This window comes from Dromiciops gliroides, chromosome 2, assembly GCF_019393635.1.
Source record: "Dromiciops gliroides isolate mDroGli1 chromosome 2, mDroGli1.pri, whole genome shotgun sequence".
In the NCBI taxonomy this organism is placed as follows: domain Eukaryota; kingdom Metazoa; phylum Chordata; class Mammalia; order Microbiotheria; family Microbiotheriidae; genus Dromiciops; species Dromiciops gliroides.
The window spans coordinates 61,642,469-61,670,411 of record NC_057862.1 but is presented as its reverse complement, the minus strand read 5'-3'; the positions used below and the strand labels follow the sequence as shown (position 1 = coordinate 61,670,411).

General features: G+C 40.5%; 1 protein-coding gene across 1 annotated transcript in view; it reads right to left on the bottom strand.

The window, feature by feature from the left end:
* The window catches only part of LOC122739671 (heparan-alpha-glucosaminide N-acetyltransferase-like), a 383,950-nt gene that overhangs the window by 347,448 nt on the left and 8,559 nt on the right, over positions 1–27,943 (bottom strand). The window contains exon 3 of the mRNA XM_043981320.1: positions 26,954–27,081. Coding sequence (XP_043837255.1) covers positions 26,954–27,081 — 128 coding nt within the window. The remainder of the gene's footprint in view (positions 1–26,953; positions 27,082–27,943) is intronic.

Sequence of the window (27,943 nt, the reverse complement as noted above, 5' to 3'; positions counted from 1 at the left end):
AAAACCAGGACAATATTGTTTTAGTCTGTCCTCCCAGAGGAGCACAACACTCCTTAGACATGATTTGTTTGGGGTTGGGGCTAGGGGAGAAAGGAACAAGATCAGTGATTCTGCTTTGGAACTCATCAGTGCAGGGAAATTCCCTGTGGAAATTCTACCAATACAGATCAGCCACTCATTTCTCACTTACAATATTAGAACAGAGGGGGCAGCTAGGTGGCACAGTAGATAGAGCACCGGCCCTGGATTCAGGAGGACCTGAGTTCAAATCTGGTCTCAGACACTTGACACTAACTGTGTGACCCTGGGCAAGTAACTTAACCCTCATTATCCTGCAAAAAAAATTTTTTAATTAAATTTTAAAAATTTTGAAAAGAATATTAGAACAGGGGCTCTTGACCTCTTCTGCATCAGGTACCCCTTTGGCAATCTGATGAACACCTTCTAAAATCATGTTTTAAAATGCACAAAATATAGTTCAATTATAAAAAATAAATACAATTACAATAATAAATTACAATTAAATATAATACAATTACAAAGGAAACCAATTTTATAAAAACAATTATCCAGTTTTTTTTTTAATTCAGGCAATGAGGGTTAAGTAGGCTCAGGGTCACACTGCTAGTAATTGTCAAGTGTCTGAGGCTGGATTTGAACTCAGGTCCTCGTGAATCCAGGACCGGTGTTTTATCCACTGTGCCACCTAGCTGCCCTATCCAGATATTTTTAAAACAAATTAATCCATCCCAGATTAAGAACCCTTGTTTTAGAGCGTTACTGGAGCTATTGAAAGGTTAAATAACTTAACAATGGTCACACAGCCATATGTATCAAGATTGGGACTTGAACACAGGTCTTCTTGCCTCCAAAACCCAACCCTCTACCCACTACCTCATGTTGCTTCCGTGCCTTGTATTGAATAGGAACTTAATAAATATTTGTTTGATTCAATTGGGTCGAAGAGGTCACAACTGAATCACTATTTGTTGGGAATGTTTTATATGGGATCCATCCTTTGGCTATCACTTGGACTAGAATTTTTTTGAGGCTCCTTCAGTCTCTGGGAGTCTACAGTTTTGTTGGGTGGCTCTGCTGGGAAAAACTGTTTCCCAGAATGACATCTATTGACCCAGCTTTAATTTCAGATTTATTAAGCTTGGGAAGGGACCAGGCTCAGATACATGGACAAAAAAATCAATCCTTGTTTGGTTTAATATGTTTGTTAACTTGGTTGTCAGAAGTGAGTTGATTTTAAGAACGTGCCAATTGCTTGGTTAACTGATCCCATACAAAATGTCAGAATTTGGCCAGGGGAGATTTGTGGTTTATTCCCTTGCATTTGAGAGTCCAGGATGCCATAGAATAAGGCCAAACAATTCTGCAGCCAGATTCACCAGTTAAAAGAAAGTGGCTCATTCTTTTAGCTAGCCTTGGGTCAGAAGCCCTCACTTCCAAGGAATACTCTTATAAAGGGGAACCAGAGGACCACAACAGAGCAAGGAAGAGGAAGGAAGGAACTAAACCTTTTCCTTTATCAGTGACCTAAATACTAGGCAGAGAAAAAAATCCAGCCATCTCTACCCACAACACAATATTAAAGAACAAGACCAGATGTAAGAGAGTATAAGGATATAAGAGGAATTGGTTGAATAAGTAGGATAAGCCTAGAGAAGATAGAAAGGGGTCATGATTACTCTTTGGTCCTATGAGATGAACAAGTTATACCTTGAAAATAGATCCAACAGTAGAACAGGTAGACTAGGGCTGATTCCAAATAAACAGGACCCATTTGTTAAGGGCTAGGGATAGGGCAAGAACAATAATGTACCAGTGGAGAGTAGTGCTAACCTCAGAGCATCAGGATTTTCTGTCTACCTTAAAATTCTTCCTTGAAAGCAGGACCCAAGCCTTTTATCTCCTGACATACAATCATAACGCCTGCTTGAGTCAACAATGCCTATGCCATAGAGACTGGTGACCATTAGTCAATCCACCCCAATGTCCTCCACCAAAACAAGCCTGCATCAATATCAATTCAGGGGCCCAGTCTTACTTAGTCCCCAAGCTCCCTCCTAGCTCTAAAGAAAACACAGAGAGTTCAGGAAGCTATCCTGATATCACTACTCATCACCCTGACTTTCCTTTTGCCATCAGCAGCATGGAAATGTGGCCTATTGGCCATTTACTAAGTTACCCGTGCTTGTTGCCTCGGTGTTATCTTGGTCTCTTCCTTCTAACCTCATCTCCCATAATCAAGTAGTTACTGAATCCAGGCAATTCTACCTGTATAATCTTTCTCAGATCCATCCCCTACTCTAATCCTGTTGCCAACACTCTAACTATTCAGACCCTCATTATGACCCACCAGGACCACTGTCTCCTAATGGGTCCTACATTCAGTTTCTTCCTACCCCCAATCCATCCTTGCCAGATTTGTCTTACTCATGCAAAGATCTCACCACTTTGTTCCCCTGCCTAAAACCCTTTCATATCTGGGCCCTGAAGTGTGCGTAGGGTTTCATTAGGAAGAGAAGAAGGAAAAGGTACTTCAGGGTTGTTTTTGTTTTTGTTTTTTTGTAGGACAATGAGGATTAAGTGACTTGCCCATGGTCATACAGCTAGTTAAGTGTCAAGTGTCTGAGACTAGATTTGAAATCCTGAATCCAAAGCCAGTGCTTTATCCACTGTGCCGCCTAGCTGCCCCCGGTATTTCAGGTTTTTAAAAAATAGCTTACACAAGAGCAACAGTAGCATAAAACTACAGAGCAAGTTCAGGAAGGAAAGAAGAAAACAAGCATTTTTAAAGCACCTACTATATGCCAGGTACTGTGCAAAGCACTTGACAAATAGTATCGTTTGTTCCACACGATAACCCTTCAAGTCGGGCGCTATTTATTGTCTGCATTTTAGAGCTAAAGAAGCTAAACAAAGGTTAAACGGGGTCACACAGCTAGGAAGTATCCAAGATCATATTTGAACTCAGATCTTCCTGACTCCAGGCCCACCATGCTTAGCTACCCCACCACCACCACCACCACCTACTTACATTAACTTGCCCTTCATAGACTAAAAAGTAGGATGTGTATAAAGGAGTACTAGAAAATGAAGCCTGATCAGATCATGGTAGGCCTTAAAGACCAATCCAAGTAGTTTGGATTTTATTCTGAAGGCAAAGGGAAGCCATTGAAGGATTTTGAGTGGTAAAATGATCTCCTTTGAGCTATACTCTAAGATTACTTTTACACAGCAGAATATATGATGCATTCAAGGGGATAAAAACTAGAAACCAGTTAGGAAATTCCTGTGGTACTGTCCAGGTAAGGGGTAATGAGAACATAGACCACAGTGGGGCAGTCGGCATTGAAGTAAAGGGATGGATCTAAGGGTCTTCAGAGGCATTTGTCAGTTATGCAACTGTACAAGAAGTAGTGGAAAAAAAAGAACCAGGGATGACCCCCAAGGTTTGAGCCTGAGTAAGCGGCATCACCAGTAGCAAAAAATTCAAGGATGGAGATGAGTTGGTCAACTTTATTCTATACATATCTTGTACAAAGGTATAAGATAAGAGGAACCTTCATGGAGCAATGAAGAGAACACTGGACTTGGAGTGAGGAAGACCTGAGCTCAAGTCTCAGCCACCCACCAGCTGTGGGACCCTGGGAAAAGCTGCAATTCATTTCTATAATGTGGCGGCTGGGACTCACTGACCTCTAGACCCTCCCAAGTTCTAAATCCCTGGTTCTCTAGATCCAAAACCTATGTTTTACCAATGAGAAAACTGAGTTCAAGAAAATTTTAATGAGTTGCACAGGCTTATACAACTAAGAGGTGTCTGAGGCTGGATCTAAACCCAGGTCTTTTCCCAACTATCTAAGGTCTCACCTCTACTGAGGGAAAAAAAAAATGTAAAGAAATGGTTGACTTTGAGACATAAGGACCTTAGTGTATGGTTTAGCTTTAGAGGAGACCAAAAATAACTTTTTAGACAGAGTTAAATATGATTATGAGATAAACTATGATAGACTGTGGAAATGTTATCTCTAGGGAACTTTTCAAACAGAGACGACTCTTCTGCCAGGAACTGTTTGACTGTGGTCCTGTCCAGAAACAGAGGAAGAGACAAGATGACCTCAAAATCCCCTCTGACCCCCAGAATTCTATGAGTCTCTGTATATCCCACTCTAGGTCACTCTAGTCACTAACAGAGCTAGGCTTAGAAGCCAGGTTAATTAATAAATCTCTTTCATTGTGATGACTGTAGATTATCTTAATGGATAGAATTCCTGGAATTTTTCCCTGAATTTCCCCTCCACTTAAAATTTTCAATTAAGAAAATGGCTGGGGCAGTTTTCTGGTGAGCTCCCCAAAGTGTAGCCAAAGACTTTTCATCTCCCCCAAAGAATCTAGCCTTCTCTAAATAAGAGCCTCAGGCCAGGACCTCACCCTAAAGGGAATCAAGCAAGATACTTGGAGTGAGAGAGGGAAGCGCAGCTGTTAGATCAGCTTAGCAAAGACCAGGGATCAGCCAAGAGAGGAGAGGAGTCAAGTGCTGAAATCCTCAAAGGTCTTTCCCGTAACTACAGAATACCAAAAGACAATTCCTAAGGAGAGAGCACAGTTGGAAAAGAAAATCCTAGGGGTAAATTGAAAGTTCGGTCCTGTCTGCCAGGGAAGCAGCTGATGTCCTAAGTGAACACTTCCTAATTGCATTTACAAGACAACACCACAAATGTGTAATCAAATCTCACTAGGGAACTTGACCTCCTCAATGGCTTTTGTGTATACAGGGCAGAAGGATTATAGCAATCAGGGAAAATCAGAACCAGAGAGGAAGGGTGCTCTTCACCAAATCCCAGGGAAAGAAAACCTCTGGCAATGTATGAGGCCTGAGAAAGCTCCATTACAATAGGTTCTTTGTCCCCCACAGCCTGCTGTCTCTAGTCTCATTTTATGTAGCTCAGTTAGTCAAACAGCAGGGCAGTTTTAGGTGCTAGGAATTGTAAAAATGAAGGATAAATATAATAATGACAGCAACATACATGTTATGGGTCCACTGGGTGCAAGGGGAGACCCTATCTTTGTAACATACTCATCAATCAATCAACACTTATTAAGCACCAGCTATGTGCCAAGCACTGTTGTTATTTGTCCTTCATTCTCGAATAGGACCATGACAGATGTCATGACTTGCACTGAATTGAACTTAAGTGAGTGAGGGCTATGCAAAGAGATCAACCTCACTCTTTCCTTCAGAGCCATCTGGGTCCAGTGGCAAGATATACATCAGGACCATTGAAGATGGCTCTGGATGTTTGAGGCAATTGGGGTTAAGTGACTTGCCTAGAGTCACATAGCTTAGTAAATGTCTGAAGTGAGATTTGAACTCAGGTCCTCCTGACTCCAGGGCCAACTGTATCAACCTAAGCTGCCCCAGCAGGCACTGTGATAAGTTCTGGAGATACAAAAAGAAGGGAAAAACAGACTCTGTCTTCAAGATACCTACAATTTAATGAATACAATACAATCTAAAACTCTTCCTGAGGGGAGAAACTATTTCTTTTTTAATAAACATTTTTATTTATAGTTTTGGGTTATAATTCCCATAAGATCCTTGAACTTTTGTTTTTCCGAATTAATTTTGTCATTATTTTTTCTATCTCTATAAAATATTTTTGATAGTTTGATTGGGATAGCATTAAATAAATAAATTAACTTAGGTAAGATTGTCATTTTTATTATATTGGCTCTGCCTACCCATGAGCAATTAATATTTTTCCAGTTGTTTAGATATGACTATTTCTGTGAAAAGTGTCTTGTAGTTCTGGTCATGGAACTGTTTCTTAAGTTCTACTAGGCAAAGAAAGATAAGACACCATCATAGATAGCTATAATGTACACATTATCACACAATCTCAAAGCTAGAAGGGGTCAGAGATCCTAATGCAATAAGGCAAATTTTTACTCCATGGTTCACACTAAAACTTGTTGGGATGGATGCCATGACTAGAATTTGGCCCTGGAAGAGCACACCTTATTGTAAAGGAATAGGAAAGATAAAAAGTAGAAGGAAATTACATTATATAATGAGATATACTCTTATGAGGAAATCAGGAAGCAGAAAGAGGAAAAGAGCATCTGGGTGGATGCCAACAGAGGCAGGAGCAAAAGTCATATTGTCATAGGAATGTACTACAAACTACCCAAACAGAAAGAGGAGATATCTGAGGAGTTTGAGAAAGAGATCGTAAAGCCAGTACTGAGGCTTTATGGGGAATTTTTCTGCCCCCCCCACTTCCTTTTCCTTCCCTCTCACATACCCTTCTCTCTCTCCTCTCCTCTGACACTCTCCTCCCCATCACACAATCTACTCCCTTCCCCTTATCTTCCCTCTCCTCTTTCCCCACTCTATCTGCTCTCTACTTACAGCAGATGAATAGAGGGATTGTCCTCCATCCCCCAATCTTTTCTTCTCCAGACCAAACATCCCAGATTCTCCAACCAGTCCTTTTATGAGCTTGAGACCATTTGTCATCTTCTCTTGATTCTTCTAACTCACTGATGGGCTTCCCAAGACATGGTACCCAGAATCGGGCACGATATTTTGGGTAGGATCTGACTAGGGCAGAATATTAGCAGGACATCACTTAACTCATTCTGAACACTATAAACTTTTCTTCATGCAGCCTAAAATCACATTATTCTTCTTGGAAACCATATTGCACTTTTGACTCACATTAAGCTTTCAGAAGAAGCTGCTAGGTGGTACCATAGTGCACAGAGCTCCAGATCTGGATTCAGGAAGAACTCATCTTCCTAAATTCATATTTGGCCTCAGATATTAGGTGTGTGACCCTGGATAAGTCACTTAACCCTGTTGGCCTCAGTTTCCTCATCTTTAGAATGAGCTGGAGAAGGAAATGGCAAACCGCTTCAGTATCTCTAACAAAAAAAAAAACCCAAATGGGGGCATAAAGAGTCAGACATGACTGAAAATGACTAAATAAGCTTTCAGATCTTTCTTAGATAACTTCTACTTAGCCATTATTTCCCCAATTTGCATCTGTGATAAGTACATTTGAGAGTTTTAAAATAAGGTGCCAGTTATTGGCTATGAGATTGACTTTGTATCCCCATCACCTTGTACAGTGTCTTTATTGTGGGCTCTTAATTAGGTTTAGTTGCATTGAACTAAATCTGGTGTGATGACTTCGACTTAGGTCTCTGCCTTCCAAAGGCTTTATATTATAGTTGGCAGGATGGTACGCACATAGGAAAACTAAAGATACAGGCTGGTATGATAAGTAGATATGACATATCATGGGGTAAGAAATAGAGAACTGGCCTCAAAGTGAGGAGAATCTGGGTTCAAGACCCATCTTGAACTGTGTGGTTCATAACAAGTCATTTCCCAACTCAAGGGTTCAGCAAATCTCTAAGGCAAAAAGTTGCAAGAGTTGCTTTTTTGCATTGATAAAGGGAGCTTCTTTGAAGAGAGTCCCCTACACTAGTGGTTCCCAATGTTTTCATTTCTTGAACCCCTTTCATCAACAACAAAAAAATTGGCCTGCACCAAAAAAAAAATCACACATCCAGTCCCCTCCCCCTAAAAAAGTTATATACTATATATGAACGTAGATCTAATAAGTAAGGCCAGTGTTCAGTGGGAGAGATCACTTTTGACTGGGATGATCAAGGAAGACATCACTGAGAAGTGGGTCTTAAAGGATAGATTAGAATTTTGAGGTCTTTAGAAAACTGGAAAGTTCTGGTAATGACTCCAAAATTCTCCCTGAAACAAAGGTCCCTCTTTTAGTAGCAATGTTCTTCTGATATTGGACAGCTAGGTAGTGTGGTAGATGGAGCAGTGGCCCTGAAGTTGGGAGGATCTGAGTTAAAATTTCACCTCAGTTATTTACTATGTGACCCTGGGAAGTCACTTAACCCCTATTGCCTCAAACATCCAGAGCCATCTTCAGTCATCCTGGTGTACATCTTGCCACTGAATCCAGATGGCTCTGGAGGAGAGAGTGAGTTTGATCACCCTGCATAGCCCTCCCTCACTTCAATCCAATTCAGTGGAAGTCATGGTCCTGATGTCATGGTCCTCTTTGAGAAAGAAGGACAAACAAGAAAAAGGTTTATCTGCTAATGGTGGTATATGGCTGTTGGTCATGGAATACTACAGTATGAGAATAATTAAAGATGACCATCACTCAGCCATCATTGTAGAGATGCATAGTGGGCATAAGCAGGATGCAACCCATTACAAACAAGGAATTGGGATACAGAATCAGATGAAAGGATACCATTAAAGAAATTTATAATAAAAATATAAGATAAGCTAGTGACATGGTGAGAAAAAGGAATAACAGATGAATGGCCAGTGTGTTCCATTTGATTCAAAATGTTAAAATAAATTTAGGAAAAATCCCAGGATGTTAGGTGGACTCCCTGGGGTAAATTTATAGAAAGAACATTGACAAGAGTCACACAAAATGGATAGGTATAGATGACTTTTGGTCTATATTACTCATCACAACACTCACATGGATAAGATCCCAGACCCACATGAGTATTGGGGCATCTCAAGGTGTAAAAGAGAATATTCTAGGCAGGGGAAACTGTAAATGAAAGCATTCAATCAGTAAAGTACAAAGGCACAGACAGGTCATGTACAATGATATGCTGTTCCCATGAACATTTTCTGAATCCTTTTACTTAGAAACATGAACAGTGAAATTGCCTCAAAGCCAAAAAACCTAGATTCAAGTCTCGCCTCAGACATATACCATTTTTATGTGGCCTCCTTCAAGATCAAACTCAAATCATATCTTCTGTAAGAGGCTTTTCTCAGCTTCCTGGCCCATCCTCTCATCCCTACTGCTAGTGCTTTACCTCTAAGATTGCCTTCCACTTTACATCCGTATGTATGTATACATACATACATACATATGTGTAGATATATATCTAGTATATACATAGTAATTTTCATCTTTCTCTTCCAGATTAGAATATGGTCTCTGAGGCCTGGGACTGTGTTTTTTGCCTTTTCTTTATCCCCTGCACTTAGTACCTGGAACAAAGAAAGTATGCTTGTTGAATGACTATCTACATAAATCACTTAACCTCTCAGTTTCCTGGACAACTCTCTAAAACTTCAAGATGCATGGAAGGTACCAACCTGAACTAGTAGGTAGAGTTTCCTTAGCTGAGAGTTCCAAATACCAATAAAACCATAAGTCCAAAATCTGTCCCTACCTATTCACACCGTATGCTGAAAGATCACAAAGGAAACCCTATTTCTTGTGAACACAAGTAAAAAGAAGATAATTATGCCAACAGTCAAGGGTTCAAATCTATGAGACAGAACACAGAGACAAAGCTGTTCACATTCTGTCCCCTAAGTCCCACTTGGTCTTGTGCAGAGCTATTGATGATAAATGCATTAGTTTCCAATGGATCTTGGGGTCAAAGAGTTAGAGATGGAAGGAACCTTGGAGTCTATCAGATCTGATCCCTTTGTCTTATGGGTGAGTTTCATTCACATCCAGTGGCCAACAACCAAATAAAAAATCAGCTTGGTCAACAGTGCTTCTAAGCAACTAGTTAAAGGCTGAGGAAGCTAAGGGGGCACAAGATTTCCCACCATTCCCACCAAGAAGTTCCTGGAACTAATGAGGGACTTGAGACAAAGAGTACATCATGTCATATAGTAGGAGTTTCCAGATCCACCAGTATTTAGAGTAAGGGGTCAGGCAAGAATATACATATATACATATACACATATACATATACATAATATACATACACATATACACACACACATATATACACTTACATATACACACAAATTAGAAGGGAGAAAGGGAAAGTAGGATCATAGAATAGGTATTATAAAATAACATCTAACAGAGGTTTTCCTTGAGTCATGAGATATCCTCTAAGATTAGTGCCAACATCCTGCATGGATTCTGAACCAAAGGATTATCCAACAATGGAGACATTCTCCCTAAATTCCTACTCACAAATGACATTGTCGGATCAAAACATTACAAAATCTCTTCAGTGAAATCTGCAACAATGTGAAAGAGAGTGGTCTGATTAACCATTTGGTAAAGCAAAGTAGATGAAAACACATAGTGATAAGCCTATGATATTCAGCTGGTTAGAAAGCCTGTTGAGCTAATTTATAATTTTATTGACAAAATGATGAGGGCAAGGATGGATCAACTCACAAAAATTTCAAAGGAAGAAAGGGAAGATACCAAAAACCTGAAAAATATTTCAGGCTTCACTTCTTTGGGAGAGGTGACAACCAATGCCTATTTTTCCATTTATATTTTTAAAAATTCTTTAGAGTCATGTACACATACATATTGGACATCCTTGATGAATGAATGAATGATCAATTAAAAAATATATTTATTACACAACACATTTACTATATGCTAAACATTGAGAATACAAATGGAAAAGGGAGGTAGTACCTGACTTCAAGAAGTTTTTATTCTGATGGGAGAAGGAAATCAATATAGGAGAGGGAGTTTTGGTCTGGGGAATCATAGGAATCATGAGTGGAGTCAATTATCATAAACTTTCCGGAATAAGTGGTGGTATTGATTTGATTGTCATTCCTAGAGCAAGAGGTAAAAAGGAGTTCACAAGAAATCCAGGTTGGAGGGTATGTGAAGAATGGTCTGGGGCTGGCTAGATAGAGTGGAATCAGTGTGTTTGCACTCACTCCAATCAGTACAGCTTGGTGTATTTTCTAATCTAAAAGATTCTCTAGGTGGGTGAGAGGGACAAATCAGTAAGACAGATGGCAAGATGTCCAAGATTGATTGGTTGGATGGGATTAGAGTATTAGAAGGAAACAGGCAGGCTTTCAAAAGGGATGTTCTACATTAGACCACATCTTTAACATCCCAAAATCTACAGGATGATGAAGAGGGTATAAGAACCCATTGTACTTATTGTTTCACTATCAAAGAAAGCATTTGGTTCAGTAGAGCAAAGTGCCACCTTGAAGACTTTCTTCCAATGAGGCATTTCCCATTGATATGCCAAGATTCTTCAAATGATATAACAATAGAAATCTTGTTCAAGGACCCTCTGATTATTAACATCAGCAACCAAGGCATAAAACTAGAACATGTATTCTATTCAGAAGAATTCATTATTCTAGAGGAGATCTAGCTTGGAATTCATACTGAAAAGGAATTCCCTATTGATGGTGAGGTCCTACAGATACTTTTTGGACATAACATTGTACAGTGGCATCAAGTCCCAGTACATAGCAATGCCTCTAAGAAGATATTTGCACCCACTCTAATGATTTTGGCTTAACCATCCACAAAGGGAAAAATCAAGAGAATGAAGAATGTCTAGTGTATAGAACATGACATATAGTAGGAGGTACAAACTATAGAGCTTGTCCATCAGAATTTATGTGTACATATGCATGTATGTATACATACATATATGTATGTATACAGTATATAGATAGGTAGATATATCATTTAGGACAGACAATAGAAATGGACAATAAGTTGGTACCAAAATTAATCACAAAGAGAAGAGTGGAAAAAAAAGGATTGCCTTGAGGAAAACACAAATTTTCTTGAATGATCCCCAACTTCTTCCAGAAACAAAGGCATAAAACCAATCTTATTTTTTAAGGGAGGAGTATTTTAATAACCTTTTTCAGATTATTGTGGATATTCTTCTTTGAACTTGACAAGTTGGTTCTATAGATGTGATGCCAACTCAGTCTTCTTCTTGGCAGTTAGATCTTTTTTTGTTTGTTTTTGCAGGACAATGAGGGTTAAATGACTTGCCCAGGGTCACACAGCTAATAAGTGTCAAATGTCTGAAGCTAGATTTGAATTCAGGTACTCCTGAAGCCAGGGACATTGATTTATCCACTGCACCACCTAGATGCCTCTGACCAATCTTTTTTACACCAATATTCTACCAGTGCTATCACATGGAAACAAGTCATGGAACACTATGGTCTCTAAAGAATATAAAACGGGGATCACTCAGAAGACACTGAAGAGGCATAGGGGTGTTATACACAGGCTGCAACATACAACAAATATGGAAGTTCATAGATGATCTAGAGAAAAGAATCTCATCAGGAAAAAGTATGAACAAAAAATAAGATGGATATCATGCAACAAAATGCAATAAAGCAAGAATGAGGGACCATATCCAAGGGGATAGCTCAAGTATTCTACTAGTATCCTCACAATGTCAGGAGAAAGTAAGCAATGTCTCCCAGAATGTTGGGCAGCCATTCTGTAACAAACTTAGGGGAGTGTGATGAAATAATGGGATTTAGCAGATACTCAAAGATCACCTGGAGATTAATCTCGACTGATTGAATCAAGTGAGAGTGATTGACTGCTGATTAGCCTAGTGGCAGAGGTTAAACATCACAGGAGGATATGTGCAAAGAGTCATCCAAGATGGATAGGCAAGGATGATTACAATCCACATTATCAGAAGGAAAATCCAAACCAATGACATCTCAGATTGATTTGAATATTTGGGAAAACAGTAACAATAGCTAGCATTTATATGGCACTTTACGTTTTACCAAGTGCTTTATATTTTTATTACTTCCTTTGAAAATCACAACAACCCCGTCAGTGGGTGCTATTATTATCCTTATTTTGCAGATGGGGAAATAGAGGCTGAGAGAAGTTGTGACTCTCAAGAGTCATACAACCAATAAGTGTCTGAATCCACATTTGAATTCAGTTCTTCCTCACTCTAAGTCCAACATTCTATTTGCTATATCACCTAAAGATGATAGAAACAGAGGCAGAAAGATTTCTAGATCTCGTAGATTGACGCAAGAGATGGCTGAATAACTGAACCAGGAACTGAACAAAATTGGGTTATGTTGTATTTGGTAATGTGCAGTGTCCAATGACCTCAACCTGTTCATTGTCCCCAGAGCCTCTCTCTTTAGTAGTAATACAGGTATATCTGGGAGATATTGCAGATAGACAACCATAATAAAGGAAATATTACAAAAATTGAGTCACATGACTTTTTTGGTTTCCCAGTACACATAAAAGTTATGTTTACAATAAACTGTACTCTGTTAAGTATACAATAGTATTATGTCTTGTAAAATGTACAAACCTTAATTTAAAAATACTACTAAAAAATGCTAACCATTCTCTGAGCCATTAGAAAGTCATAACAATCTTTTTGCTGGTGAAGGGTCTTGCTTTGATGTTAATGGCTGTTGATCAGGGTGGTGGGTGCTGAAAGTTGGGGTGGCTTTATCAATTTCTTAAAACAAGACGACGATGAAGTTTGCTTTATCCATTGACTTTTCCTTTCATTTGAACATTTAGAGGCCATTCTAGGTTTATGACTTGACCTAATTTCAATATTGTTGTGTCTCAGGAAATAGGGAAACCCCAGGAGAGGGAGAAAAACAGGGAAGGCCAATCAGCTGGTAGAGCAGTCAGAATACACACGCATTTATCGATTGTTTGCTGTCTTATGTGGGCATGGTTTGTGGGAACCCAAAACAATTACAATAGTAACATCAAAAATCACTGATCACTGATGACCACAACAGATATAATAATAATGAAAAAGTTTGAAATATTGTGAGAATTACCAAAATGTGACACAAAGACAAAACATGAACATACTTTGTTGGAAAAAAATGGTGCTGATAGACTTGCGTAACACTGGGTTGCCATAAAACTTCAATTTGTAAAAAAAAAAATACAATAAAGCAAAGTACAATAAAATGAGGTATGCCTGTAGTCTCCCAGTGCTGCCATATGACTGTGACTCCTGCAACAACAAGACCTCACCATCTCTCCGAAGGGTAATGGAAACAGGTAGTCTGCAACACCTTGCCAAATTAATTTCCACAGTAGATATATGACAGGAAGGGGTAGGCTGGTTGTATAATGAAAATTGCACACAGTCTCACACCCTCGAGGTGTTAAAAGAACAAAGGAAGACCTCCAGGATCCTCTGTGGAAGATTTATGTGAAGACTGGGACAAAAAAAATATACAGATTGGGAAGGTATGGGTGGGATTTTGGTCAATACTAGTGCTTGTAATACTAGACCAGTGAAACCACCAATTCATATAATTAGCAAAATATGTAGTTATGTCTTTTAAGAAAGCCAGTGTGGTGTAGTAGAGTATTGGACCTGCAGTCAGGAAGAATTGAGTTCGAATTCTGATTTAGATACTCACTAGATGTGTAAACTGGCCAAGTCACTTAACTCCTGTTTGCCTCAGTTCACTCATCAGTGAAATCAGGATATTGGACTTAATGACCTAAAAGGTCATTACCAATTCTAAATCTGTAATCCAATGATACTTCTCTCCATTCCAGAATGGGGCTGTTCTACTTTCTAGAGTCTCTGCTGGTCTACCCCTGAAGAGCCCCAGGAATGACCCTGTCAAGATAAGTCTTTTCATTTGGGCAGAAGCAGCTGGCAAGGGTCCTAATGCTTAGTGTCCACAGGCTGCAAGCTAACCTTTGACCTAAAAGAACACAATAGGGTCATTGAACTCTATCTCTGGTAATGACCCCAGTGACAGGCTCCAGGCCTCTACTACCACCACCTGCTCTCATTTTCGAAAAAAATTCCTTTTCTTTCTGACCAAAGGTCCCCTCTGTCTTTAATGAATGTGTGGACCAAGATACCACCTCCAGGATTGCCTTGCACAGCAAAGCCCAGGCAAATGAAGCATTCAGGGAATGAGTCTAGAAATCTAAGGCTTAAGCTTAAGCTATGTGAAGTCATGAACCCAAAGGTTGCTTAGGGTCAGAGTAGAAAATGTGTGTGTGTACACATGCTAAAGCACAACTCTGAATGCAAGAGTAAGCACCCACATGTCCTCAATACAGGCATATCTGAGTGTGAACATCTTACACATAACTGACAATTGCATAAAAGTTTTTTTTTTTAAAAGGTGTAGTTATGGTCCTTCATAGGATCACAGGAACCAGCTCTCCATCAGGCATCCTACTTCTTACACGAGAGGAGAGGCAGTTGAGAAGTCAAAGTGAAAGTCCCATGCCAATGTGTTTTTGTTTAGTCATTTTTCAGTCATGTCTGACTCTTGGTGATATCCTTTGGAGTTTTCTTGGCAAAAACATTAGAGTGGGTTTGCCATTTCCTTCTCCAGCTCATTTTACAGATGAGGAAATTGAGGTGAACAGGGCTAAGTGATTGACTTGCCCAGGGTTGTACAGGTAGTAGTGTCTGAGACCAGATTTGAACTCAGGAAGATGAGTTTTCTTGACTCCAGGCCTAGTACTCTACCCACTACTCCCCCTAGTGGCCAAGGAACTTAGACAACCTCTGGTTTAGATTTTTCTTTTTTGCCTCAGTTTCTCCATCTGTAAAATGATCTGAAGAAGGAAACGGCAAACCACTCCAGTACCTTTGCCAACAAAATCCCAAATGGGATCACAGAGAGTTAGACATGATTAAATGACAGAAAAATGCCCTTTCCAGCTCTATGTCTACATCTATGATCCTATATATTAGGGACAACTGAAAGAACTAACCAGGAAAGGAAAACTGGCATCCATAAGTAATTTTGTTCAAGTATATTGTCGGGGATTGTTAAGACAAATATTTATAGAATATTCAATCATAAAGGGAATTACTTTTATTTGTCAAACAAATCAAATACATTAAAACCAAACTAACCCAGGTAGCTAGGTGGCACAGTGGATAAAGCACTAGCCCTGGATTCAGGAGGACCTGAGTTCAAATCTGGCCTCAGACACTTGACACTTAATAGCTGTGTGACCCTAGGCAAGTCACTTAACCTTCATTGACCCACCAACAAACAAACTAACCTTCAATTTTTAAATTAACAAAGAAACTTTACTTTAAAAACTTTAAAAGACATTAGGATGCACACCTATGAGAAGGGATAAAAGTTGGTAACAGCCCTATTATTATTCACAGACCTTTGCCAATTTTGAAAGCCATAAAAGCTACTCAAATAAGGTCAGGTTATGTGTAAATCTAGATCCTGCTGGACAATAATGTGACCAAAAAGGCATAAACCTGTAGCAGAAAATAACCACTTGGTTCAGCAGAATCTAGGCAACTCAACCACTGAACCATTAGCCAGTTCTGTGCTGCCACCTGCTGGCCAGTGCTTGTAAGCTAAGTGCACACCCTCTTGATGCTGCACGCTCAGATCAGTTCAGGCCGATTGAGGATGCTTGTCAGCATACTTCTGCCTCAGCTAAGGCCTGCTCTGTGTTAAGGAATGTGAAGACTAGCATTGGCAGAGATGAATTTACCCTTTAAAATATTTGTGATAAACTAGCCTCAGTCAATGATGGGTTGGATTTGAAGAACACCAACCTGACCCTTACCAACAACAATGATCTCTTATATGTGGCAGAGTCCTGGACCAAGAGTAAATAGAACTGGGTTCTAGTCATCCCTCCACCACTTAGTAGCTGTAAGACCTTTGCCAAATTGACTGAGCCAATTTACTCCCCATAAAATGAGAGCTTTAAGACATTTTCTGCCTACCCAAGGGGGTATTAGGGTGCATCAAGAGATAATACATGTGACATCACTCCCAAGACTGGAAAGAGCTATAAAAGGTGTTACTCTTCTTCCATTAATCTCATTTTATCCTTATAACGATCCTGTCATTTAATGAAGAGCAGGGATTGTTTTATCTTTTTTGTAGTTTCATCAACTGAGGTCCAGAGAATGTCAATGATAAGTATTACCTAGGATCACACAGACTATTAGCAGAAGTTACTTTTAAGAGAAAACAAGATCCAGGTCTTCTGACTCTAGATTAATAATAATAATAATGCCTATCATTTAAATCACGGTTAAGGTTTACAAAGCACTTTATACTAAGACCTCATTTGATCCTCACAACAGTGGGAGGTAGGTGTTATTATTATCCCCATTCAACAGATGAGGAAATTGACACAGACAGAGGTTAAGTGTCACACAGTTAATTAGTGTCCTAGTCTGGATTTGAACTTGGGTCTTCTTGATTCTAGGCCCAGTGCTCTATCTACTTCCCCACCAAGTTCTGCTTTATGTTCTTAGAAATCATTCCTTTTAGAAGCAGTGTGAAGTGGATAGAATGTAAGAACACCTATATGACCATGGACAAATCATGTAACTTCCTGGAGCCTCAGATTTCATCACCTACAAAACAGGGAAGAGAATGCCTGTAGAATCTACTCACAGAGTTCCTGTGAGGAATCCTATGAGATAAAGTAAGGTAAAGCTTTCGGCAAACTTTAAATTATTATGGACTCCATTCCTGACACTCTGGACTTCTTTCTCCACTATTTCCTGGCAGCCTTCTCACCCTGGAAATCCTGAAATCCCCCTGCCCCCACAGCCCCTTCCTCAGATTGATCAGTCCTTCCCATGACCTCCATTTTAAGTAAAGTGACCAAACATGCCAGTTCACTCCATTCCTCCAAAGGCTCTGCTCCTGACTCTCCAAACTTCTTTCTCCACTATTTCCCAAACCTCTGGGTAGGTAGGTCCCTCCTCCTTCCCCCACTCTCCTTTTCAGCTCCCTTTGAGGTGTGGTCTTCCCCCAATTAGATGTTAGCTCTTTGAGAGCAGGGGTTATCTTGTTTCTTCTTTTCTTGGCTTGTGTTTGTATTTTTGGCACTTAGCACATCGCCAAGGCACATAGCAAACACTTGACAAATGCTTGTTGACAATTTATAGTATAACATCTTATTTGAACCCCCACATCAGCCCTGTGAAGTAACTGAGGGCTGTGAATTACCCAGGGTTCTATAACTAAGAAGAAGCAGTATTCAAACTCTGGTCTTCTGGATCCCAAGTCTGATGCTCACTCCACTCTTCTGCCTGTAATATCTAGAGCCCAGACAGGCAAGGTCTCCAGTCTAACCATCTCTCTTAACAATTGAGGAAATAAGGGCCTAGAGAAATGGCCAGTGGTCACACAGTTGGTTAGTATCAGAACCAGAATTTGAATCCAGGTCCTCTGATTGTAAATCCATCCCATTCCACCAGCCTGGATAGCTAATCCATTTCCAGTGGCATGGGAATCTCCGAAGAGAGAAAGCCTGACAGTGTCTGGGCACAGACCAGGACCCAGGCTATCTCTGCCTTTGTTACCATAGCTTGTCATTTTCTATTAGCTTTGGAGAATATTGGTGTTCAGTGAAAGGCTCTCTGGTAGTTTCCCAGAATCTATCCTGCCCTGGGAACTGTCCATTCAGTCACCTGATGAGTGCTATCCATTCATTCAGTCTCCCCTCCCCCTCCCCACTCTAGCCATTAGACTCAGGATTTAACTCTAAATTTCTAGATTTTGGCCTTTCCCCAGGACTGCAGTGTGAGACTTTGCCAAATGAACAGGGCTTTTCTCCATGCACCATGATCGGTTCAGCCTGAGGATTTAAGACTAAGAGCCTAGCATAGGCATGACCACTGTCCCTGTGGTTCTTCAGGGGCTGAAGTCACTAGATCTGGGAGCTGTGGACAAGAGGGGGAGGCTTTGTTCAAAATTATTCACATGGGAATGAAGTTTATACTTTCACTATTTCTGCCCCCTCCCTTCATGCCAGACTTACTGCCATGGTCTCCTAATTAGTCTCAGTGAAGAAAATTACTTCCCTTAAATGTTCCTTGGTAGCCAGAGCTGACTCTCCCAAAGATGGGAAACCATTTTATCTGATTTTCAGTATAAAATACAATATATGAAGCATAGGATCATGGCGGGAGGAGTAATGAATGGATCCCTGCCTGGGTTGGTTTTAGTTAACCCCGTGATCATGGATTCAAGTTTGTTTTGGTTTTCTGGTCCATTTTTCTTTTCACTTAACAAACATACTCTGAACCCAGTAGAGAAACAGGAAGACTATTGCAATAGTTCAAGTGAGAGGTGATGAGGGCCTGAACTAGGGTGGGGACTTTGTGACTGGAGTGAAGAGGTTTGGAAAGTAGAAATGGAAAATGGCCACAGATTAGATGTGTGGGGTGAATGAGGATGAAGAGCGAGAGATGACACTGTGTTGTAAATCTGGGAGGGAAGTTTGGATGAGAAAAGAGTTTTGTTGAGATGCTGATGGGACATCTAGTTCAAGATATCCAGCAAGTGGTTTAGATATGTGACTGTAGCCGAGGCAAAAGACCGGGAACCATCTGCATAGGGTCAAGAGAAAAAGCATTTAAGTGTCTTGTATGTGCTACAAAGAAAGGCAAAACTACTCCCTACCCTCAAGGATCTCATAGCCTAAAATGGGAGACAGCATATAATTATGTACAAACAAGATGTAGACAAGACAAATGAGAGACATTCAAGATAGTTTCCCTAAGCACTAAGATTAAGGAAGCCTGGGGAAAAGCTTCTTGTGGAAGGTGATACTTTAGCTAATAGTTAAAGAGATGAGGAGGGAGAGAATTCCGGGAAATGGGGGAGTTGCCAGTGAAAATATAGTGAAAATAAGAACTAACAGGGAGGCCAATTTTGCTGGATCATAGAATATATAGAGGGGAGGAAAGTGGGAGAAGACTGGAAAGATAAGAAGTGACAAGTTATGAAGGCCTATAAAGTGAAACAGAGGATTTTGTGTTTGATCCCAAAGATGATAGGGAACGACTGAAGTTTATTGAATAGGGCGGTGATATGGTCAGACCTATACTTAAGAAAAATTAATTTGGTGACTAAATGGAGGTCGGCGTGGGGAAAGACTTGAGGCAAGGAGACCAACCAGAAGGCAATAGTCTAGGTATGAGGTTATAAGGACTTGCATCATGGTGGGGGTAATGTTGGAGAAAAGGAGAGGGCATATACGAGAGATGTTAGGAATAGGAATAGGACCAGATTGGATATGGAGGGAGAGTAAGGAATCAAGGATGATACCTAGGTCTGGATGGCGAGCAGGATGCTGATATTCATGACAGTAATAGGAAAGGTTGGAATAGGAGAAGGTTTTGGGGGAAAATATAATAAGGTGGGGTTTTTTTTATAAATTAAGTTTCAGATGTCTACAAAATATCTAGCTTGAGATGTCCAAAAGGCAGGAAATAACAGAGAAATAGGGCTGGACAAATAGACCTAAGAATCACCTGCAGAGAAATGAGGAGACTCAGGAAAGAGCAGACAGACTATCACCTGCTTGTTTCTTGAAGGTAGGCCTCACTTAAAGCAGGTCATATGAGCATTTGTTGCTGCTATATCACACTGCTGACTCATACTAAGTTTGCAGTCTAACAAAACCCCAACAACCTTTTCAGACAAAAATCTACCTAACCATGGCTCCCCTGTCCTGTACTTGAAATGTCTTTTAACTCAAGCATAAGAGTTTACATTTGCCCTGATTAAATGTTGTGTTATTGCATACAGCCCATCTTTTTAGATTCAAGGCCAGTGTTTCTTAACCTGGGGACCATAAACTTGTGTTTAAAAAAAATGTTGATGATTATATTTCAATACGAGTTGTTTCCTCTGCAATTCTATACATTCTATTATATACAATTAAAAATGTTATTCTGAGAAGGGGTCCATCAACTTCACCTGACTGCCAAAGGGGTCCATGAACCAAGAAAGATCCAGAATCCTCCTGTTCTAGATGGCCAAAGTCTCTTCTGGATCCTAAGTGCAATCTTAAGTGTTGGATACCCCTTGACATGTGTGCCATGGGAATTTGGCAAGCATCCTATCTAGACCTTTATCTGAGTCTGGTGAAAATATTAAACAGCATAAGGCTAAGCATATGTCCCTGAAGCCCTCCACTGGTAACCTCCTGAGATGTTCATGACATTAAACCATTAACCACTACTGCTTGAGTCCAGACGTCCAATCAGTTCAGATTCTACCTAACTGCATTATCATCCAGACCACATCTCTTGATCTTCTCCAAGGTAAGAGGTCTGGGGTCACTTCCGGGGCAGAGCCAAGATAGCAGGGGAAAGACAGTGAGCTCTCAAACTCATAACACGATCAATCAAAAAAACATCCAAATAACGCCATAGGAAAATGACCGGAGCAGCAAAACTCACAGAAGGATGTGCATAAATCATCTTCTAACCCAGAACGGCTTGGAAGGTCAGAAGGAGGGAGCTGCTGTGCTGATACAGGAGTCAAGCCCAACCCCACAGTCACCCTGACACAGATCCAGTCCCAGGAAGACCTCACCAGAAAAGCAGACCCCCAGAGCCTCTGAATCAGCTGAAGCGCCAGTGTCAACTGGAGCTAAGCTCACAGTTTGGTGAGAGGGCTGAGCCCTGGGCAGGGGGGAGACTACAGGGTTCTATGCTGGTGCTGAGGCAGAACTTGGGTTTTACACCCCTGCTGAGAACCAGGAGGTAGGCTCTAGTAGCAGTGGCCCAGGTGGGGGAGGGGCACAGGCTCATCAGAGCCAAAAACCACAACACACAAAGCTGGTTGATTAGCAAGTTGGTCTGGGGTCATCTAAGCACCAGGAAACAGGTCAGTTGAGTGAAGAACCTGATTCTCCTTAAATCATACCACCTGGGACAACTTAAGCTTGGGATACTGCAGCCTGGAAACAGTGCCCCACTTTAAGGAGCTAAAAGTCAAGTAAAAGAAAGGCAGGATGAGCAGACAGAGAAAGGTGAGGACCATAGAAAGTTTCTTCAGTAACAAGGAAGACCAAGGGGCACCCTCAGAGGAAGATGTCAACATCAGGGCCCCTATATCTAAAGCTTCCCAGAAAAATATGAATTGGTCTCAGGCCATAGAGGTGCTCAAAAATGACTTTGAAGATAAAGTTAGAGAGGTAGAGGAAAAAATGGAAAGAGAAATGAGGGTGATGCAGGAAAGACATGAGAAAAAAGTCAACAGCTTGAAAAGTCAAATTGGCCAAATGGAAAAGGAGGTACAAGAGCTCTCTGATGAAAATAATTGCCTAAGAATTAGGATTGAACAAATGGAAGCTAGTGACTTTATGAGAAACCAAGACACAATAAAGCAAATCCAAATGAATAAAAAAATAGAGGGCAATGTGAAATATCTTCTGGGAAAAACTGCTGACCTGGAAAATAGGTCCAGGAGAGATAATTTGAAAATTATTGGTCTACCTGAAAACCATGATCAAGGAAAGAGCTTAGACACCATCTTCCAAGATATTCTCAGGGAAAATTGCCTGGAAATTCTAGAAGAAGAAGCTAAAATAGAAAGAGATCCCAAAAGGAAAACTCCTAGAAACATTATAGCCAAATTCCAGAGCTCTCAGGTCAAGGAGAAAATATTTCAAGCTGCCAAAAAGAAAGAATTAAAGTACTGTGGAGCCCCAGTCAGGATAGCATAAGATCTAGCAGCTTCTACATTAAAGGAACAGAGGGCATGGAATATGATATTCCAGAAGGCAAAGGAAATGGGATTACAACCAAGAATAACCTACCCAGCAAAACTCATCATAATCTTTCAGTGGAAAAAATGGGACTTTAATGAAAAAGAAGACTTTCAGATATTTGTGATGAAAAGACCTGAACTGAATGGCAAATTTGACTTTCAAATACAAGACCCTAGAGAACCATAAACAATTGGAGATGGGGGACATACCTGGGGTCATACAGTGGGCAACTGTCTCGTGTCTGAGGCTGGGTTTTGGCTGGGATCCCCCTGGGTTCAGGGGTGATGCTTTGTCCACTGTGTCACCTAGCTGCCCCATGATGACATCTTTAGGGTTAAATTGAGGGGTGAGGGGAATGCACTGGGGAGGGGGAAGGACAGAGGTGAAATTCTACATGAAAGTAACAGGAAAAGGCTTATGGAATAGGGGAAGAGATGGGAGAGGAGCAGAGCAGTAAATGAATTTTACACTCATCAGAAAAGACTCAAAGATCTTAAACTCATTGGAGCTGCCTCAAGGAGGGACTAACACACACACACCCAACTGGGTGGAGTCATCTGTTTAGTCTGGGCAGTAAATGAGCCTAACACTCATCAGAATTGGCTCAAAGACCTCAATCTCATTAGAATTGGCTCAAGGAGGGAATAATGTACACATTCAATTGGGCAGAGTAATCTCTATAACCCTGCAGAAAAATAGGAGGGGAAGGGGATAAAGAGAGAGGGGCAAAAGAAGGAAGGGCAGAGTGGGGGAGGGGACACACAGAAGCAAATCCCTTTTGAAGAGTGATAGGATGAAAGAAGATGGATAATAGAATAAATATCATGGGAAAGGGAATAGGATAAAAGGGAAACAGTTAACAATAGTAATCATGAAAAAGAGAAAAGGGGGGAAAATTGTACAAAAAATATTTATAGCAACTCTTGGTGGAGGCTAAGAATTGAGAATCAAGGGAATGTCCATCAATTAAGGAATGGTGGAAAAAGCTGTGCTATATGATTGTGGTGGAATGGTCTTGTGCTACAGGAAATGACAAACAGGATGATCCCAGAAAAACCTGGAAAGACTAACGAACGTTGATGTATAGTGAAGTGAGCAGAGCTGGGAGGACATTGTGCATAGTGACAGCAGTATTGTTCAACGAACAATTGTGAATGACTTAACTACTCTCAGCAGTGCAATGATCCAAGATAATCCCAAGGAACTAATGAGGAAGCTTACTATGCACCCCCAGAGAAAGAACTGATAAAAAGAACACTTGTGGATGGTATATATGTAACTTGATTGTGATCTTGTGGAGGGGGGAGGAAAGGGAGGGAGGAAAATTTGGAACTCTAAATCTTATGTGAGGAGCTGCGCATCCATTGGGGAATGGCTGAACAAGTTGTGGTATACCAATGTCATGGAATTCAAATTGTGCAGGAAGAAATGATGAGCAGGCGGTTTCAGAGAAACCAGGAAGGACTGGCATGAACAGATGATGAGTGAGATGAGCAGAACCAGGAAAACATTGTACACAGTATCAACAACATTTCGTGTTGATCAACTGTGAGAGACTTGATCCTTCTGAGCAATACAATGGTACAAGATCAAGCCAAAGGACTCAGGATGGAAAAGACTCTCCAAATCCAGAACAAACAAGAACTGTGGAATCTGGATGCAGATTGAACCATACTATTTCTTTTGTTTTTGGTGCTGTTGTTTTTCTTTCTTGAGGTTTTTCCTCTCTGCTCTGATTCTTCTCTTCTAATATAACTAATGCAGAAGTATATTAAATGTTATTGTACATATAAAAAAAGATATTTCATAAAATACTTTGCTCACATCCAATTAAATAACATATACATAATTCTCCACTAGGTGGCACAGTAGATGGAGTGCTGGGTCAGAAAGACCTGAATTCAAATCCAGCCTCAGATACTAACTGTGACCCTGAGCAAGTCACCTAACCTCTGTCTACCTCAGTTTCTTCAGCAGTAAGATGAGGATAAGAATATCACCTACTTCAGAGTGTTATTTTGAGAAGGGAATGAGATATTCGTAAAGTGCTTAGTACAGTGTCCAGCCTATAGTAGCTATTGTCATCTGCCCCCTTAGTAACACTTTCAAATAAAGAAATAAGGTTAATTTGGCACGACTTGTTCTTGATGAGACCAGACCAGATCTTTGTAATCACCACTGTTCTTTAAAGATAAATGTTCACCCATCTGTACTGATACAGTCTACAATTCTCCTGGGTATCAAAGTCAAGTTTATGAATTTATATTTTGCAAAATGTTCTCTTTCTGTGTGTGTGTGTGTCTCTGTGTGTGTCTCTGTCTGTCTCTGTCTATCTCTCTGTCTGTTTCTATTTGTTTCTCTGTCTCTGTCTCTGTTTCTATTTCTGTCTGTCTCTGTCTCTGTCTCTGTCTCTGTCTCTCTGTCTCTCTTTCAATTGGGAAAGCATTTTTCCTTTTTCAACCTTCTTGTATCTCTCCTATTTTGAGGCATCTTTCAAAGGAAGAAGTCCAGGCTTATCATCCATCAAACATATGGGGAAAAAAATCCAAATAACTAATTATTAAAGAAAGGCAAATCATCTCTGAGATTTTACCTCACACCCTTCAAATTATCAAAGGTGGCAAAAAATAATAGCTAGTGCTGATATAACACTTTAAAGTTTTCAAAGCACTTTGATTCTTACAACAATTCTAGAAGGTAGGTGCCTCACTTTACAGGTGAAGAAACTGAAGCAGACAAAGCTTAAGTGACTTATCCAGGGTCACACATTTAGTAAGCATCTAAGGCCAGATTGGAATTCAGGCTTCCGGACTCCAGGTCCAAGGCTCTATGCTTCTTCTGGGTAATTGAAAATTACAAATGTTACAGAGGCTGCAGGAAAACAGGCTCATTAATGCCCAGCTGCTGGCAGAGCTATGAATTGACCCAGTCATTCTGAAAAACAATTTGGAGCCATACCCAAGAGTTCCCAAATTGTACATACCCTTTGACCTAAGAATGTCATTACAAGCCTTGGCCCTCCCTGCCACTGCACAAAGAAATCAAGAAAAGAGGGGCCCGATGTGTACAAGAATACTTGAATCAGCTCTTTTCGTAGTGGCAAAGAACTGGAAACTAAGGTGCTTATTGAATGAACTGGTGTAGAGTGAAGTGAGAAGAGCCAAGAGCACAATTTATGCAGTAACAACATATTTTAAATGGTCAGTTTGGAAAGGCTTAAGAACTCTGATCAATGCAATGACCAACCATGATTGTAGAGGACTGCTAAGGAAGAATGTGGCCCACTTCCTAACACTGAGAGGATGGATTAAATGTGCAGAATGACACACTGGACATGGCCAATATGGTCTTTTGTTTTGTATGACTAAGGACATTTGTTGGATAAGAGGTTGTTTCTTTTTTTTTTTTCTGGCGGGACTGGAAAGTGGGAGCGTCCAACTTAACATAACCCTATTTGGGGTTTTCTTGGCAAAGAAACTGGAGTGGTTTGCCATCTCCTTCTCCAGCTCATTTTACAGATGAGTAAACTGAGACAAGGTTAAGTGACTTGCCCAGGGTCACACAGCTAGTAAATGCCTGAGGCCAAATTTGAACTCAGGAAAATGAGTCTTCCTGACTTCAGGCCTGGAATTCTATCCACTGTGCCACCTACCTGTCCTATAGGAAAGAGAATATATGCTTGTTAATTGAAAAAATTAATTATAAAAGAACTATTTGCTGAATAAATGAATAGTTGTATGGAAGAATCATTTCAGATTATGAAGAATGACACATTTTAAAAGGAGTAGAGTTGGAAATCAGTGGAATTGTTGGGGGAGAGGGCAAGGAAAAGGTAATGAAGTTGGCTTTGCCCCCCTCCAAAAAATGGTATCTTCTGGGGAGCAGATTGAGCTTTTAGATTACTGAATGGACATGGGTATGGTGGGGCCAGATTTTGGAGGGTTTTGATAGCCAATAATATTTTTCTTTCTTTTTCTATGTTTTTATAAAATATGATTATTTATGTGTATATGTCTATATATATATATACAAACATAAAAATAATATTAAAATAAAATATATTAATTTTTAAGAATTTAAACCAAGCAGTTTAGATCTAATACAGGATTTCCTTGTCTTATTTTATGAGTACATTAGCTTCTTTCTCCCCTACCCAAGAAGGTGAAATTACAACCTCTTGGCTACCTCCTTCCCATCCTATTTGATGACTGCCTCAACAGGTCCACTGTTTCAGACAGATGCCGTTGATGCTTAACTCTACTCCCTACCCATCTACCATCTTGGCAACTTTACCAGCAACCTGGCTGTCTCCCTACTTGCCCTCCTAAACCCCAGCCTAGTCCAGCCCAGCCATAGAGATCAAATCGAATTCACCATCATTCCTGGATTGGAACCATTAATCTACTCCCAAAGGTCCTCACTCCCCATCCCAGTAACATTGTAGAGAGACCAAAGTGCCTATCTGTGTGCGACTTTGCCTTATTAGAATATAAACTAAGTGCCCCAGAACTTAGCATGGTATTTAGCACTTAGTAAGCACTTAAATGCTTTTTCATTCATTCCCAGTTTCTTTGTAGTCATCTTACCTGCAGCTATTTCCTCCTGCCACAAAGAATTCCAAGTTGAGGACGCAGTGAGTGCTAATAGAAACACTGGCATTGGAGGGTGAATCAGGAAAACCGGGGCCTACAGTGAGCAGCAATTGAGACTGGCACTAGGGAAACAAAAGATTTTATCTTAGGACTCGGCCCCTACCACCTCCACGTTAGCAGCTGTAGATATTAGGGTTGCGAAAGGATGGGGTGGGGGAACAAACTTCTCTTTTGGGGTCTGTCTGGGCTCCTCTGGGCTTGTTTGATCCACTCCCCTCCCTCCCCAAGCCCTGCCCCCACTTATCTTCTGAGAGATACCTTGAGGATGAACAAAATGGAATGAATAATGTCCAGAGTCTTTAACCTTCAAGGATGGAAGGTGCCAGGTTACTGTTGCTAGCCCACAAAAGCAAATGGACACGTGGGCAGATTAGGTCTCTTAAAATCTCCTTGAATCACTTTAAATTGCCTCCCTCCAGCCTCTCTCAGACGAAATGTTTTATTTATGGCTTTATGCAGCAAAAGGTTGGAATACTAACTTATATTAAAAGGGAGAAGGGCGAAAGTACCATCCCCTACACTTCCTTTGCAAAGACTGTTGGGACGAATGGACATCAGTCAGTCTGAAAGACAGCTCTCCCTCTGCCAGCTGGGCCTGTAACCCTAGACTATTGATCGAGTGTCCACATCCCTCCCACATAATAGAATTTCTTGGGAAACTCATTGTTTTCTCTCCTTTCATCTCCCTAAATGAGGTCAATAGCAAGGGCAGAGAACAGGGAATTAGTTCTCTTAAGTGTTTCTTGGCAAAGGAGAGAGATTTTTTTTTCTAATTTCCAAGTGTAAAGGAAGCTATTTGAAATATAGGAAGTCTTCATAAAATCAAAAATTCTATGACCGGGGTTGCTTTAAGGAAATCCAGGGGCCTTGTGTCCAGACCTCTCCTACACCTTTCCTCTTCAGAGCTAGAAGAGACCTCTGAGT